This window comes from Vigna angularis, chromosome 10, assembly GCF_016808095.1.
Source record: "Vigna angularis cultivar LongXiaoDou No.4 chromosome 10, ASM1680809v1, whole genome shotgun sequence".
Lineage (NCBI taxonomy): Eukaryota > Viridiplantae > Streptophyta > Magnoliopsida > Fabales > Fabaceae > Vigna > Vigna angularis.
In genome coordinates, this window is record NC_068979.1 from 4839125 (window position 1) to 4857842 (window position 18718).

At 31.5% G+C, this 18718-nt stretch overlaps 2 protein-coding genes and 1 long non-coding RNA gene across 6 annotated transcripts; 2 read left to right on the plus strand and 1 right to left on the minus strand.

The window, feature by feature from the left end:
* The first annotated feature begins 2576 nt into the window (after positions 1–2576).
* Positions 2577–4703, plus strand: LOC108334777 (BTB/POZ and TAZ domain-containing protein 4). The gene is made up of 5 exons (XM_017570714.2): positions 2577–2843; positions 3107–3237; positions 3471–3777; positions 4166–4476; positions 4571–4703. Exons 1-5 carry the CDS (start codon positions 2577–2579, stop codon positions 4689–4691), a joined length of 1137 nt encoding a protein of 378 aa, XP_017426203.2. The 3' UTR covers positions 4692–4703.
* Positions 4704–9177: 4474 nt separating this feature from the next.
* Positions 9178–16965, plus strand: LOC128194224 (uncharacterized). 4 transcript variants are annotated; one of them, XR_008245573.1, is made up of 5 exons: positions 9178–10372; positions 11160–11426; positions 11503–11566; positions 11655–11759; positions 15223–16965. It is a non-coding gene; the product is annotated as an uncharacterized LOC128194224 (long non-coding RNA). The 4 variants fall into 4 exon arrangements; XR_008245574.1 differs by having other exon boundaries at positions 15186–15340; XR_008245572.1 differs by lacking the exon at positions 11503–11566 and having other exon boundaries at positions 11567–11759.
* Positions 11024–16554, minus strand: LOC108335721 (formin-like protein 6). Its single transcript, XM_017571837.2, has 4 exons — positions 15149–16554; positions 14853–15052; positions 12400–12641; positions 11024–12290 (listed from the first exon to the last, which is right to left on the minus strand). The coding sequence occupies exons 1-4, from the start codon at positions 16552–16554 to the stop codon at positions 11499–11501; spliced, it is 2640 nt and encodes an 879-aa protein (XP_017427326.1). The 3' UTR covers positions 11024–11498.
* Positions 16966–18718: the final 1753 nt, after the last annotated feature.

The window sequence follows — 18718 nt, forward strand, 5'->3', positions numbered from 1 at the left end:
TAAATCACTTAAAATTAAACGAATTGCTTATGCAGGGAAAATCTCCAATTTTTAAAATAGCTATAAAAATGGAGGTGATCATTTCTAATCAATATCAAATATATTAAAAAGGCATATACTATATTTTGAAGTATTTTGATTAACTCATTTATTTATAATAAAAACCATTTTAGTAAAATGTGTTTTTCTTTTCATTTTTAATTATAATTTAAACATGTTATATCTCTCATTATTACAAGTGTATAATGTGAGACATCTTGCAAAAATAACAGAAACACAAACAAGTGAACATACAGTTGCACAGTTTGATGAGGTATTACAGCTCTGACATGCACGATTATTTGAAAATTATGTTAAAATATAGCAAACAAACAATAATTTTGTGAAAAAAAAAACTTTGTGCATATGGCATGTGTTATTAACAGATGTTGATATTTATAGCTAAAAACGAGTGGGGGATAGATTTGAGGTGTTTTTTTAGCTTTATGTTTCCTTTTTCATGGAAACGTATGCAAAATTGCAGTCAGGCTCTGATAACTCATCCTCCTCGCTCTCCTATTCTCTTTTGCATCACCAATCTTCACCCATATTTGAATTTCTTATGCAAAAGGTGGTGATCTTCTTGAAAGGAGAGTTTTACTTCAATAATTTATTTTAATTATATTAGTTAAGATTAAGGTCTTGAAGGATTTTATTGTGATTCCACAATTTTTTGTTGTGTTTTTATCCTCTCTGGGATTGTAAGTTTTTTGAAACAATATTCAGAGGAGCACTTTAAAAGTTCAGACCAGGTAATCCAGTTCACTTTCTTTCTTTATTTTTCATTATTAATTTGGATCATAATTTGTTCTATTGATATTCATTTGTTTATCTTTTGTTGTTTATTTAAGATTGTCAATTGATCCACATAAACCATATCATTTAGATCCTTTTCACATATGTAGAAATTTCATTTGTTTCACATGGAAAAAATCTCGATTATTTAATGCAGTTTGTTTACAAACCTGCTGAGAGACAATATGCAAAAACTTACAAAAACTTTTCTCAAAATGATATATAAATACATTTTTTATTTGAAATTAAACACTCAATATATAAATACTAATTTATCACAAACTCTACATCATTGTTGGACTTTGCTGTTGTTGCAATTTCTAATGTCATGCTGAAATTTATGAAATGAACCAACACTTCTGGATATGGTATAAAGTATTTGGTATGAATTTTTTAGATGTTATTAGAAAGTGAGTTTATGCCTAACTGTACTCACTTTCTAATATGGTATCAGAGCAATGGTTAGAGCCTATCCTAGCGAGTTCTAAGTGGGCATTCTATTCTTCTCTTCCACCCGCAATCGGGCCGCTATCGGACCACCCAATTTCTACTATCACGCACGAGATGTCTATACCTCGGCGTGAAGGGGGTGTGTTGGAAGTCCCACATCGACTAGAGATAAGGCCAAATGATAATATATAATTGAGGTGCAAACCTCACCTTACAAGCCGGTTTTGTGGGGATGAGTTAGGCATAAACTCACTTTCTAATAGATGTTTAAGTTGAAGGTATAGATCCATTAAAGCTTTAGATTTTTTTAGTTAATAGTTTGCTTTTGTCTAATTAATTGATATAAAATCTCTCTACAACAGTCAATTAAGACAACTGGTTTTCAAAAGTTAAAGAACTAATTATTTCTGAAATATATTTAAAACTATGAAAATAAATATAATATATCAGAATTTTCTTAGAAAAAATAAAGAAAGATGAAACCCACTTCACCAACCTTGGTGTATTAAAGATGTGGATAAAATTTCATATGATACTTTCTTTTCAATTATTTGTGTGAAGCTACAATCAGATAAATCAGCTTGGGTTTATATTTTAACAAGATCATAATAATAATAAACATTGCATATAACATTGATAGTGTAAATGATATCATATACATAGAAAATATGAATATTTTGTTATGCTTCTGATGATATTTATTATAAAGAACAAGACACTTGAAAGTAAAACGATGCTGGGTTTTAATCTTTAAAAAAATGGAATGGAATTTCATGGATGAAAATGTGTAATATATTTTTGTATATTAACTTTTGTATAATTATTTTTAAAATTATAGGATTATTTGTTATTACTCATGTTTCTTTTTTTATACTAAGAGTACAAAAAATTAAACAAATTTTAACCAAAAATTAACATAAAAAAATAAGGATCTAAGATATTTTCATCGAAGACTTAGAAAGATGATTTTATTTTTTTTAAGATTTAAAAATAAAAATTCCCCGTAACAGAGAGATTAAAAACATTTAAATATTATATTCAAATAAATGTTCGATGTTTAAAGTGATGCATTATTAAATGATAATTCAATGTTTACATAGGTATATAATACACATGTTTCTTATTTGCTCTTAAAATATTGTCTAAAATTAAATGTAAACTAAGTTATGAAATTAGAATAAATATTTTTTTTAAAATTACTTATATGTGATATGAATTATATTATAAATAGTAATTTTTTTACTAAATAACATTTTATATTTGTTTATGTAGGAAAAGAAAAGCGTAAAACAATGACTAACATGATTAACGATCATTCTAAGTCTCTTCAAAATGTCAATAAATTAATTCCTATATCACCTCCTATGTCACGTTCAATATCAATCAATTCATTTTACGATTGTAAGACATCTTATAATTCAAAACCAAGAACACAAAACAACAACGACTCTTCATCAAGAAAGGATTTGTGGGAGCGCCTTTTCTATCAAGGTTATAAAGCAGATGTTTGCATTAACACTAACAGTGGTGATGTTGTTTATGCTCATTCTAACATTATTGTAAGTTCATTCATCCTATTCCATTAAAGACTCATCTTATGATCGTATTACGAGATTATGATATGATGTTAAATTTTTCTAAAGTATTGTTTACACATAAAATAAAGTCATTCATATTGAGTTAAGGATATTTGGAATGTTTTGTATTACTTTATGATATTAATCATCGGAAAATAAATACATTATATGATCAGTCCTTAAAAACACATTGAATTTTTTTTTTCTTCCATTGTTGAAGTCATTAATTCATATTAATTGAATAGGCCATGGCTTCTCCTGTATTAAAAGGCATGCTAAAGCAAGCACATCGACATGGACGATGGCGAACAATATCAATCATTGGGGTTCCACATGATGCAGTCCAAGTTTTTATTCGATATTTGTACACTTTTAGGTATGTTTGATCCTTTGTCATGATGGCATGTAAATCATTAACAACACACACAATTATACAATAATGTTTGATAATATTTTGAATTTTGTTTACTACACTTAGATGTAATTGATTTGTTAATGTAATCAAACATGATAGTGAGGGTTTTGACCTTAATTCATTGTCTTTACTCTTCTTTATAATATATTATTTTAATATACATTTGTTAAAACATTGTTAAATTTTTTTTATAGATACGAGAAAGAAGATATGGATGAATTTGTTCTACATTTGTTGGTGTTGTCACATGTATACATGGTTCCTCACTTGAAGTGTGAATGTGAACAAAAACTAGAATTGGGTTTACTCACCATGGATAACTTGGTTGACGTGTTTCAACTAGCGTTGTTATGTGATGTTCCAAGACTTAGTCTCATTTGTCATCGCAAGATATTGAAAAACTTCAAAGTTGTTTCAGAGTCAGAAGGATGGAAAGCAATGAAGTTGAGTCACCCACTTCTAGAAAAGGAAATTCTAGAGTCAATGATCAATGAAGAAACTGTAAGACCATGTTTTTTTTTTCCTTCATTTTATCTTGGCTAACCGATCCATTCTATTTTTTTATATTTGTTTCTATTTTAAACTTTAGCCTGTGTAAAATAAAATATATAAATATCTAAAGTAGTTTTTATGACAATTTATAATTGTTAAAAATATTTTTGTTGCAAAGTTATACAATTCAACCTCTTTATAGTCTTAGCAATGTAGATTAAACTTAATTTATATTCACATTAAGAACTAAACTTGTCGTTTTTGTCTGTGAAAACTAAAACTCAATAAAAGGACAAATATATTACGAAATAAACAACTCAACCTTTTTTATTTACCTTGTGGTGTGAAATTTGATTAGTCATTTATCTAATTGCTTTTACATTAATTTATTACGCAGATAAAAAAGGAAAGGATCAGAAAAATGAATGAAAGAAAGGTATATCTACAATTGTATGAGGCCATGGAAGCTCTTGTTCACATATGTAAAGATGGTTGTCGAACTATTGGTCCTTATGATAAAGATCTTCAAGCAAACCAACCATGTAAGTATTCAGCATGCAACGGATTAGAGTTGCTTGTTCGTCATTTTGCTGCATGTAAGTTGAGAGTTCCTGGAGGATGTGTTCATTGCAAGAGGATGTGGCAATTATTCGAGTTACATTCTCGATTATGTGTTAATCCGGACGATTGTAGAGTTCCTTTATGCAGGTAATTAATAATAATATGTGTTTTATATTGAAAATGTACTTTTTTACAACTTGTTCATCCACTGCAATAGTAACACATTTTCTTTTTATTTCAGGAACTTTAAGGAACGAATATCAAAACAAAGCAAGAAAGATGAAATTAGGTGGAAAATTTTGGTTGAAAATATCTTGAGAACAAGAGGAATCAAGATAGCATCATGTTTTTTGCAACAATGATTGTGATGTTGTGGTAGATGCATAAATTTTGGATACTAAGAGTTGGTCTAAAACCAAATGCTAACTGTATATTCAATTTCTGTAAGTGTTAATAAGAAAATAAGGTTAAAGATGAAAATTTTCTCTTTGTTACCTTAATTAAAAAAAAAACAAGTAGAAGAACATCTTTTTCTAATATGTTTATTATTTTTTTATGTCATTGTTTTATATATTTATTTAGTTTCTTATTCATTTGGTCATGGAACTATTTATTTATACTAAAGTGTGGATATCAATCTATCATTTACATTTATGAATAGAAATTTAATATGTATATGACTTTCAATGATGTCATCTTACATCATTAGTAAGTACATCTTTGTTAACTACTAAGAGTTGGTCTAAAACCAAATGCTAACTGTATATTCAATTTCTGTAAGTGTTAATAAGAAAATAAGGTTAAAGATGAAAATTTTCTCTTTGTTACCTTAATTAAAAAAAAAACAAGTAGAAGAACATCTTTTTCTAATATGTTTATTATTTTTTTATGTCATTGTTTTATATATTTATTTAGTTTCTTATTCATTTGGTCATGGAACTATTTATTTATACTAAAGTGTGGATATCAATCTATCATTTACATTTATGAATAGAAATTTAATATGTATATGACTTTCAATGATGTCATCTTACATCATTAGTAAGTACATCTTTGATTAATGAGCGGTATGTATTTGAATTAAGCTTTCAATAAAGTGGGTACTTACAATAAAGAAAAACACATAATAGCAAATAAAAAGATTAAATATGTTTTTCATTTCAAACTATTTATTAAAATTGTTATTCGTCACTAATTAAAAATAGGGTTAAATATGTTTTTAGTCCCTAAACTATTGGTCGTTTCTGGTTTTCGTCCCTCTTTCAAAGTAAGGTACGATTTGGTCCTCAATCTTTAAAAAACGTTCGTTTTAGTCGAAAAAACGAACGTTTTGAGGACTAAAACGAACATTTTTTAAAGATTGAGGACCAAATCGTACCTTACTTTGAAAGAGGGACGAAAACCAGAAACGACCAATAGTTTAGGGACTAAAAACATATTTAACCCTTAAAAATATTCATAAAAAGTAGGTAAAATGATCCGGAATGATAAACCAATTTTTCTTTGATTTTTCTTCAACTTTCCAATTACTTTCATGAAAAACCATTTATCTTCAAAATCGGCTTGAGAACCCAATTATTTTATCAACAAACCCTAAACACAAAGAAATTTGATAAAGATTGTGAGAGAAGTTTGTGACAAAGATCTTCAACCCCAACCAGCACCATTCTAGGGTGTACTTCAAAACATTTGAAATAACTCTAACCCCTTTCCCGAATAAGTAGTTATAGGTGAAACTTCGTGGTGGAGATTTGCCCTGATAACCACCATCACCACCACCAAACTCGTCACCTTTAGGGATACCTCTAAGTCTGTCACCACCAGAAAGAGTTGTGTAATAAGGAGAAAAAGTGTTGTAAAGAGGGAAAAGAGATTTTGACGTCATTAATGTTGAAAAAAATTTATATTTATTTATAAATTTGAGGAACGAAATTGATATATACTTCAAAACAACAATGAAATGCAAGTTTAGTAAATAGTTTAGAGACAAAAAAAATATATTTAAGTCTAAATAAAATAAGTAAATTATAGTAGATTGGATTTTCTATAATATTTACTTAATATTTTTGTTTATTTTGTAGACAATTTTTTTAGGAATTTTATTTGTTTTATATACATCTCTTTTCAAAGGACCTAGATAAGCTAACCTAAGTAATTTAATACTTAAATTAAATCAACTTTTAATTTTCAGCAAGTGCTATTAAAAAATAGTAAAAGAGTGTTGTGTTTTTTTCCTCAAAACTCACGGTTTCTTTGTGCAACTTCTTGAAGTGCTTGAAAACTATTTGTCCGTGTTTTAAAGTTTTAGGTTGTGAAATTTGAAAACATGTTTTAGATAGTACAATTTGAAATATATTTTAAATAAAAAAATATATTTTAGATTATGTAATATATATATATATATATATATATATATATATATATATATATATATATATATATATATATATATATATATATATATTCTACACCACACAATCTAAAAATGTATTAAAGAACGCATTTCACATCTAAGTGTAATTTGAAATATAATTTTTAGATTATGTGATGTAAACTACATTTTTGCACAAAGTTAAATAAATTTCTAAATTAAAAAATATATTCTAGATTATGTAATTTATATATATATATATATATATATATATATATATATATATATATATATATATATATATATACAATTTTATTTTTGAATTACACAATTAAAAATGTATTTCAAAATGGATTTCACATATAAAAATGATGTAATTTTAGATAAAATATATATTTTGGATCGTATAATTAAAATCATGTTTTTGGACTATGTGATGTAAAATATATTTTTTGAATTTTAGGTTACATAATCCATAATCAATTTAGAGATTATATAATCCAAAATGTTTTCTATAGTGAACAATTGAATTTTTTTCACATATAGAATGGCAAAAAGAAAATACGATGATGTTAACAACATAAAAAATAATGGTAAATTAATCATTTATAATTAAATTAAAAAATAATAAAATGATGCAACAAATTAAACAGTTATAAATAATCTAATATACTTAAAAAAAATACTAAAATAATAATATTTAACACTATATAGAAAAATTTTTAAATTTTTCATATCATTTTTATATAAATTTATCAATCTTAAATAAATTTAATTTTTTTCATAAATTAAATTAATTCATATAAATTATCTAATTAAACATTTATAAATTATCTAATTAAACATTTATAAATAATATAATAAAATATTTTAAAATAATATAATAAACATTTATAAATAATATAATTAAAAAATTATCAAAAACATTACATCGGATATGAAAATCCGATAGAAAAAACACCAGATTTCGAAATCCAGTGTTTTTTCTTTTAGATTTTCATATCCGATACAATGTTTTTGATACTAATAACTTCTGTATCCTACATGTTTTATTAGTTTCATTGGTTATTAAATTTTTTAATTTTCTAGCACAAATCAAAATACCAAACACAACACAAATGCTAACTTTAATGTATGACAATAAAGTCATAAATGAGTAATAATAATAATAATCAATAATACAGTGATTAAGACAATATTGATAATCATAAATAATTAATTGAGATCTAATATATTATTACTTAAGAAAGCTAAAATCATTAAAACTGAAGTAAAGCACAAAAAGCAAAAATGATAATAACACTAAGAACATGTTAAACACATGTCAGATATCAAAATCTTAAAACTTATATCAGATGTCGAAATGTGATTTCTTTTATATCAGATTTCGAAATCCAAATAAAGGAAGATTCAGATTTTGACATTCAATATACATGTTTTCAAATTTTGACATTCAATATACATGTTTTCAGATTTTGATATCCAATCGAATGTCAATAACTAAAGGGTATGTGTTGGATTATGAAATCCGATCAAGACCTGAAACTTTCAAATAGACTCATACACCAGTCTGACACAAAACTTAAAAAATCACTCCCCCTAACTCTAATGTCAACCACGAACACAACAACACTTTCACCACACTTTTACAACGAAAAACTCTTTGCATATACACGAGGACCATATACCAGAAAAAACAAAATGAAAAAAAATGAAGAAGAGTGCGGGCAAGATACTATAAAATACAATCAGCTCATTAAATAAGTTAGCTAATCACTTCATTTAACTTCATTAATTTTCACCTGACTTCGTTAATCAAAAGATAAATCTAAAATTGTCCTAAAAAGAATTGTCCAAATGTTTTTTTAGATCAACTCATTAGAAAAAAAATGCATGACCATTTATTCTGCACCCCACTTTGTTTGTTCTGCATCCAATAAAAGTGTTAATATTGAGATTATTCTTTGTTAAAATAATAAAAAGGTTACATCTCTTACTCTTAATATTTTTTGAATTAGATAATTCAAAATACTTTTAAATTGGAAAAATATCTTTTAAAACACGAAAAATAAATATAATCTAGATGGAATGTTTTGAAAATATTTTTCAAAATATTCATTTTAGAAAGTAAAAACAAATTTTGAAACATATGTTCTAGAAAACATTTTTATATCCAAAAATTTCTTGCAGAAAACTTATTTCAGAAATTTTTTTTCAGAATTAATTATTTCAAAAACAATCAGAACATCCAATCTCAAATTATAATTATAATAATAATATGATAATATACTTTTGCATTTATTTGATACATACTATAAAAATAAAATAATTGTTAAACTTTATATTATTTTAAGAAAGAAAAAAATAAATTTGTTTTAAGAAAGAACAGACTAAAAAGTAAATAACAACAATGTAAAGTATTTAGGTTGTTAAATAATCTTTAGTCTTATCACTATTATATAATTATTATTTTCAGAACTAGTGTTCCAAAAGAAATTTGTATGTCTTTTGAAACAGCTAGCTTCAGGGTTTCTTCTTCTCGAAATTTCCCTTCTCCATGATCCTTCACCGTAGTTACGATCCATCTTCTTCTTCTACAAAAAAAATTCAATTCTTTCTTTCCGCTAAACTTTCCACCATCACCTTCCACTTCACAAATATAGGTAGAATCTGGGTCAGTTCCCTGAAATATTGTCGCCGGCGTCGATGTCGCTGAAATCGCCTGGGCTTTTCTAGAAACCGCAGACAACGTCGTTTTGGCACGACTTGAGCCCGTTTTGGTCAACTCACAGCTTCGTCTCAAGTTTGTTGGGGGCAGCTCTCTGCCGCCACGATTTCTCCGTTGCCGTCTCCGGACATCTTCAATCGTGGCAACCTGTGCAGAGCCCTTCCGAACGAGCAGCTGCGAAGCGTGGGTTTTAGCAACCCCTGCTTAGCAATCTTTCGGTGCCGCCGTTCCCTCAACATTCTCCGCCAAACTCGCTGCCAAACTCACCGGTGCAGAAGGAGACTGGTACAGGGGCCGGTACGGGGAAGAAGGAGATGACAAAATCGTCTTTTAATCAAGTCTAGGGAGTGCAGGAAGAAGAAATGGAGGTGCAGGAAAAAACAGCCGAAAGCATGAGTTTGAGGATGCAACTCAGTCCAGTACAAGATAAAAGAAAAAACAATGGACATATACCTCTAACTTTCTCTCACCCCTCTCAAGCAAAAACCAGAGAATGAGGAGAAAATAAGAAAAATTAAGACTATTACTCTCCTCTTATTATCTAATCAAACTTCAATAGTTTATTTTCAAACCCACTCAACAGCAACATTTTAATAAAGTGAGCGTAGTTGTTCAAATGTTCTAATAGACTCATTTTGACCAGTTCATGCCAACAATATTTTATTTGGTAGATAGTTAGATATTTTTGGTATATGTTACCCGTGTTATTCATGCGATTAAATGGCGTCTTAGTCATTTACCTACCGTTGGCATTTGAATTTCTTTGTCCAAATATTTAAGATCATATTTCTTTTGGTATCATATAGAAAATGTTGTATATTGTTCAAGGATCCTGTCTCTCACGCGTGTCTTTCAGGTATTATCTACAATGGTTCAAGCTGGAAGCTATTTTAGCAGGATTTACTGTGGATAAAGTTACTCCAACGATGATTCACCCTAGAAAGGTACATATATCAGTGTCTGATTGTATTTTAATTACTGGAATTTATTGATGATGGTGACCATTATAACAATGAAAGACTGGTTTAAATCTAGTCAACGTACTACTATCACAATGTTTCCTTACATTTTAGTTTATAAATTGCTAGAATTTTATAGAAATTGATTTTATGATAAACTGCTGTAGAAAACTATCGCCATATTCCCTTCTAGGAGGTATTGGGGTATGCTTAAACTGAAATAGGATTTTGAAACGAAAGATTTGCACAGTTTGTGTGAATTATTAGATTCTTTTTAGATCTCATTTCTTCCTTCCAAGTCTTCTTCAGTGGAAAAAAATATAATAACCCAGTAGAATACGTAACGATAACTTTTTTTAAAATTTATACGAGATCTTAGATTAAAACAAACATAAAAGTTATGTATATATAGTGTTCAGAATAGAGGATTTTGGCTCGGTAACCAAGCCAGTGGAACGTTTTGACGATGAAATTTGCTTACTGGTAATGTTCACTTTCGAAGCTCACTAACGGATTGGTTTTTCCATAGTGAAACGAGTTCTTAAGAGATTGGGGTTTATCACCCACTGCAACATTTATTTTCTTATCCCACGTGCTTCAAACATTAAATGTATTTTGTTGGGCACACACAAAGAGTTGCTGCAAAATTGATATTTATTATTTATAATTGATTTAAAAAATACATATAGGAGCCTCTTAAGTGAAATCGAAACGTTCTACAATATGACAATTGTGTGGAGCTCTGACCTAATAAAATCTATTTTGACTGTAGAATATGCATTGGAGAAGAAACAAAATGACGCATTCGCTGAACTTCCCATTTAAAATTTTATTTATGCTTCATATGAAGTAGGATGAGGATGCCACGAACCTTTGCAGCCCATTTCTGTATACCGCCGGTAAACCAGCGAGTTCAGTTTCTTAACCCCACCCCAGCATGCATTTTGGAGTTTTGATGTTTGATGTTCAGTCTCACGGAGGGCTGTCTTTTCACCACCATTACAATTGAAATGGCCCCAATGAATCCAATTCTGGGAAGGTGGTTATCGAAAATCATTCATTTACTTTGCCTGTTATTCTGAATGACACTGGTTTCTTTCATATTCACACACTAGGGGGATGAACTTTCCTCGTCTGAGCTTCTATCCTGCTTTGGATGGTTGTACCTATTGATAACAGGTAATGATACATTTGGAGGTATTCGGAAAGATCTGCCAGAACCACCAACAATTTTATCATGCATTTTTTCCACTTCTTTGCACACTAGATCCAAAATACTCAGAAAGTCTCTCACAATCATGAAAATTCTGAGAGGGTGGGCTTCTTCCTTTGCTGCATTCCCATGAAAGTATTCGGTGACTTCTTTTACAAGGTACAAAGCTTTTCTCTCATCCGCTTTAATCCTTACAATTTCATCTTCAGCATATTTCAGAAATAGCTTCGTAGAGTTAAAGAAATTGCCAAGCACATCTGGCTTTTCATATTGCAAAACCAATCGCACTTTATCAAGTCCTGTTTCAAGCTTTGAAAGATAGCTGCTCAAGACATCTGAATCCATTCCAGCTGCCTTTTTTACATTACTAAGATCTCTACTAAGCCCTGCCACAACCTGCAATCCTTGCTTCTTAAACTCATCCTCATTAAATTTGGAATCCATTTTCACATTCTCATTTGCAGATTCAGCTCCTGCACCTTCGGATCTAATGATCTCTTGAACCACAAAGTGGAGCAATGTGGTTTTTCCATCTGTTCCCTTTATATCTACTAGTTTCAAGAGTGTCTCCAGTTTGAAAGCTTTAGCATCCCCTCGATTAGTGCCAACATTCATTCTGTTTCCCGTCCTTAGAACAGCTTCAAGGAGTTTGAGGAATAAGCGGCTGTTCTTTAATTCATCACTTGCAGCCTGAAAGATATTAACAACTGAATGATCACTTTCCTGTAAGAGATCAAGAAATCAAAGATAACAAGGAATTTGTGCAAAAAAACAAAGATATAAAGGGTAGAAACTAGACCTCCATGGTTTGAAAAGACTTTCTAAGGTAGTTAATTTCTGCATCAAAGTTGGCTCTATAGAGCATAGCTTCAACTCTTTTAAAGGCAAAAGGGATATCAAGCACTGCTTTAAGAAACCTTTCTGCAGATCCCAGTTTTGAGAGATCACCATCGTAGTTTTTAAGCTTTATCTCTTCCTCTTTAGTCGGAGCCATCTTTACTAGTGTTTCCAATAGCTCAGTGCCCAAACCTTCAGGATTCCCTGTTTCATTGAAAGAAATACTGCCAATTAGCAAAGTGAAAATACATCCTTTGCTGTTCTCAAAGTGAAAATACAGGATGCAGATAAGGAATTGCTTTTGAAAACAAACAATAGGCATGTCAAGGAAAATTTCTTTCAGTACCCTTCTCTTCCTCTACTTCTTTTCAAATGGCTATATCCCATGCAATTTACTTACACACAGTTGCCTACAATGGCCTTCTTTGCCTGTATCCAAATCACCTTATTTTCTAGTTTCTATCAATATTTTCTAGATAGGTATCACACCAATATCTCTTCAATATACAATAATTATGTATTCTTTATTCTCTCGTGTAGTCATACATACATCCATCTTAATATACTCACTTATGCTAATCCCATTTTTTTCTCTTGCACCTTCAAAGCCTAACATTTACTACCACCATAGGTACGGTCAGATCATATAGAAGTATAACAACTTTTGAATATGTACTTTAGAATAAAAAATAATTCCTCATGTCTTTCTCCATTTTAATCACACAACTTGTAACCATATTCATATACTACTCTATCATTATGTAATATTGATCCCCATGTAAATAAACTCAGAAACTTGTGGTATTACACATTTTTCATTTTCTTCTCCTCAAGCAAAAAAACTTTGATTTCAATCTGTCTCCAAAATTCAAGTTTAGAATTCTTTTTATTTTCTTGATTACTCGATCAAGAGAATGCCATCCTTAAAATGCATGAACTTGAATAAAGCTTCTATATATCCCTGTAAACACATCCAGGACTATATATTAAACAAGGATTTAATATTGAGTCATGGTGTAAACCTATGGTTACAGGAAAGTCCTCAGTTTTGCCTTCACGGGTTTTCATGCTAGTAATTACCCTATCATATGTCTGCTTTTAGAAGGATAAAAAGCCTTACGTCCGTCTTTTTCTTTACCTCGGTACTTTTTATCAACCCCCACAGAAGATAAACACTATTAAGAAATAAGAATAGCTTTACTTTAAATTTGAGTGTAAAATATAATGGCAGGCTTTTTTATAGAACACGTTACAATTATTAGTGCTATTTGAGGTGGATGTACAAAAGTAAGGCAGACCCTCTGTTAACAATAAGAATGAATAGACAGTAAACCTGCATGACGTTTAAATCTTTGACAGCAATATACTTTAAACCGTTTCTAGGAAAAACTGCTGACAGGCAATGGATTATAAGGAAATTAGAACTGCTTACTGGCTTGTCCACAGTTTATATCAAGGAATTATATATCAGTACTTCTAAAGAAAGGATATACACCGACACAAAGACAAAAGATTAAAGAAGAAATGTCGTGATCCCACAAGGAAGAATAATCCATCTTTTGGATTACAGCACAGGAAGCAAACATGGTGTGTTGGTCTGGTTGTGCCATGTGTGAAATTCATGTGTTTGTTAAACAAGGTCGCCGCTCTGTTTAGTGACAGTCAGAGCCCAAAACTGCACATCTTGGAAGTTTTGGAATTGTAACAGTGATAAGCTAATTAAGTACAGTGACCATGTCAGTATTGAGTTTAGTGACAATAATTCCAATAGAAATAAAAGAATAGTATGTGAATAAAAGATCTTTCTCAGTTTGGAGTGGAGGATGAAGTGGGTGTGATCCCACCTTGGTGGATGTTCAATTATTCTTTTATACTTCTAAAGGATGTTTTATGACCGAGAGTATTATAATTTATGAGTTGGATTGTATCTATATCGCACTTTTAAGATCACAGTTACTGAATACCTAATTTCATAGCTTAACATAATAATGCACATGGCATGATGCTGCTTAGACATTCTCATACTTAATTTCAGATGCTATGATGGTGACTTCAAGATGAAGTCCTTGTACTATGCACTCTGTCTTCTTGTATGATTTATTCTCTCTACATCGCTGGCATAAACAGTGATGGAACTTTATGCCCCTCACTCCATGTTTCCCCACACAGTATACAGAATCGAATATATTAACATATCTTAGAAGCATTGTTTTGGTAGGTGATATTAACAACCTAATTAAGGGAATACTGCAGATGAACTCAGTAGTCAACACTGTAGCGTAGGGCCCCAAAAATGTCTAACAGTAAGATGAACGAATCACCCTTTTAGTATAATTTACCCAAATTAGAAATCTGTCCTCAAGTATCAAGTCTAATTTGATCCCCTAATTTGAAAAAATGAGAAAAGCAAGTTACCATCTAAAAGAGCTTCAGACACCTCCTCTCTGGTCACATTCAAAGCCCTGAGCAGTATAGCTATGTTCTGTGACTTCTTCGGGTCTAACACCCTGTTCTCCTGATCAACAGAAGGAAAAACTGATTTTCTGGGAGGTTCTTTCGGAGCAGAATTCGTGGCTTTGCATCCAAACAACGATTCCATCATGTCTTCATTTAACCTATTTAAAGAAAAACGCCATATCATAGAAACAAAGAAACATTAGCTTCCAGTTATACTAATATCTGAATACTGTTAGTTAACTAATTGAACTCACTGAAACGAGCTTGATTTTATCTGGTCCCACACTGTAGCACGGTCTGAGGTCGCACGCACTTTATCCCAATGCAGAGCCTTTAATTTTGGTTTGGCTCCATCCCTGTCATTGGCTTGAAGCCTCTCGGAAGAACTCACACTCTGTTCAACCTCTTCTGAACCTTTCGTCACACTACCTTCAATTGGTGACAAAGACTGCCTCTTTACAGATGCAGAATTAGAGGAGACACTAACAGCCGGAGACTCTGATTTTCGCGGCGGCGGTGGAGGAGGCGGAGGTGGAGGTGGTGGAGGAGGATTGAGTAAAGTATTTGACACGTGCGAAACAGTGTCGGTTGTTGACTGAAGATGCTTCAAATTCGGAGGTGGGGGAGGCGCCGAAAATTTCGGCTTTCTGGAATGCTTAGGTAGCGGCGGCGACGGTGGAGGGGGCTGCTTTATCGACGGAATGATGACACGGCGTATCTCCGGCGAGGGTGCCGAAACGCGTGACTTGGGCGAAGTTCTCTTGGAAAACGGAACAACGGGTGTGGGCGTGGAATTCGTGTCACGCTTCGCGGGACTACCGTTGACAAGAGAGCTCTGCCGCGAAGCCGGCGTGTAGTACCCATCGACCGACGAGTTCTGCGGCGAGTGAAACACCGTGCCGCGGCTTTCCTCATCGGACTCCGATGAGGAGGAGACCGCCGGCGGGTAGTTTCCGTCGGGAGGCTTACTGAGCGGTGGCATTGGCTGCAACTCAGGACTTGGACGGTAGCGATCGGATCGCTTGAGCTTGTGATACGGCGATCTGTTGGCCTTATTAACATCTCTGTTGTCTCGCGAGTCGTTGGTAGAGGCTCGCGTGGGTTCCACTGTCCCAATGTAGAGGAAACTCGACGGTGGCGCAGTTGAATCAACCTCGTTTCTGTTTGAGATATGGCTATTGTTATTGGTATTCCCACTCCCAGCGACCAGTTTCTGAGACTCCACCGGGTGTTTGGCTCTGTGTTTGTACAAAAAGAAGGCCAACGCTGATAGCATTCCAAGGGTCACAATCCCCACTGAGATCGCGATTGCTACCTTCTTTGTTCCCTTTGCGGGTTGTGTTGCAGTTGGGTTTGCAATTGAAGTGTTGGAATTGGACGGGGCTGCTTGGCTCTGATCCGGTGGGGGCCCCGCCGGGTACTCGTGGAAGAAGGGGATGTTTCCGCCTTCCGGCGATGGAGGACTCTCCACCGGAAGTGGTGGCGGTGGTGCCGAACTCGCCGGGAACAATGGCTGGTGCAGAATTCTTCTTGTACCAGATTCATTAGCGCTGGTATTACTATTGACCCTTTTTGCAGTGTTGACTGGTATGGATAGGAAGAGGAACAGTGTGAGGAGGATGATGTAGAAGTAGAAGAAGCTCAAGTGAGGAGCTTTCATGGCGAATTATCGTGGGGTTCGCTTGTTACCTTTTGTTTCACCCAATTCATGTCTGGGTTTCGTTTCTTTCCCGCAAATTCCTCTCCTCGAAATAAGAGAGAGAAAGAGAGTGTGTGTGTGTCTGAAAAGAGAGAGAGAGAGAGAGAGAGAGAGAGAGAGAGAGAGAGAGAGAGAGAGAGAGAGAGAGAGAGAGAGAGGAAACTTCTTTCGGCTGTAATGTAAGATCTGGATGCTACAAAGCTTCCGTCAGCAGGAGCCGTTTTTATTTTATTTTTTTTATGTTTTTTACTTTAATCTTTTTTTAATTTATGTCATTCTCAAGTGCAATGTTGTTTCTAAATTTTACTAAATTATGAATTTACGGTGTAGTAAACGAAGTCAATGAATAGAGAGGAAAGATTATAACCATTATACTATTAGTGGGAATGAAACGTGGCAATGTTCTACGTTCTTCATTTTCGCATTATACACGTGGAAGTAGATAAACATACTGTGGATATATAAGGAAAATATGACATATGGTTATGTAGTGGTAATGTTAAAAGAATAGTACCTTAAGATCCCTCATTTTTTGTTTGCAAGTAATGAGGGAAAAGCACAAATTCCCCCTTGTTGGTGTTATATTCTGCTTGTATGGCTTCCCTTCTACTTTCTTTATCCAAATGAATAATATTTAAATATAAGTTAAAAATTAGTTAATTCTATGAATTGTTATCATTATAATTTTCTGCACAGTTAGGGTTAATTTTGAATAGAATCATTTTGTCTACTAATCTTTTACCATTGTGTCTTGAATACACTAGTCAGAAGAAAAAAATAGTAAAAATAATTCAAAAAAAATAGCAAACAGGGATCTTGTGGAGAAAATGTGACCACACACCAAAAAGTGGACAAGCAAAATAATGAGAAGACATAGCCATTGGATTCTAGAGGTGTGTCTATCTTCGTCTTGGATTGTTTGTTTGTGAAAAAAAATCAAATGGACGGTTTGTTTATTGATGGAGATCCTTAATTAATAAACAAACGTATATTTTACTGTCAAAAACTATCATAATTTTCATGAAGATAAATTATTTTAAAGAGGGGAGCTATTGTAGGTTTATTTTAAAAAATGTTTTAAAAACATACTTTTGATTTAATATTGTTTAGATAGAGATATATACAAATTGAGATTTCCTCATTTAATATATATATATATATATATATATATATATATATATATATATATATTACACTTAATAATTATACTAAAAAACCATAATAAAATAGTACTAATATAAAGATAAAAAAAATAGAAAAAAATGAAGGAAAGGGATAAAAAAAAGAAACTAACAAATAGCAGAAATAATGAGTTTTCATTTTATAATTTTTGTCGTATATAATGTTATCTAATTTTCACAAGCATAATCACATCCGAAAGAATTGGTAATTGGCCTGGAGGGTTTTTTTAGAGATGATGATTCAACATATGCAGATGATGAAATTAGAGAGATTAGTGAAGATGGTGAAATTGAAGAGATCTAATGAACCTTTGCCTAAAGGTGAATATGTCAATGACTCAACCCTTTACAAAGGTAAATTGTTTAAAGGCAAACGTTTCTGATTTTTTCAATTAGGGCTACAGTAGGGATGACAGAAAAAAAGAAGTTGGAGTGAGAGAGATGAAAGAGAAAGGATTGAGAGGAATGAGGGAGGTGAGTAAGGGTTTGGGGGGTTTCTTTTTTTTTTTTTAAGTTTTGAGAATGGAAATTATTAAAATACCCTTAACCTTAAAACTTAGAATCCATGGTATATAAGGATATTTTTGTCTACTAAAACCCGATACACATTACTAAAATGTACCAACTGAAAAACAGGCGTACGCGCGTTAGCAAACCTATATATATATATATATATATATATATATATATATATATATATATATATATATATATATATATATATATATATATATATATATATATATATATATATATATATATATATATATATATATATATATATATATATATATATATATATATATATATATATATATATATATATATATATATATATATATATATATACACACACACACGAACAGAACCGCTAGTATATATATACGTTTGTTATAATGGACATTAATATTTATGACTCATAGTCATGTGATAATTCAAAAATT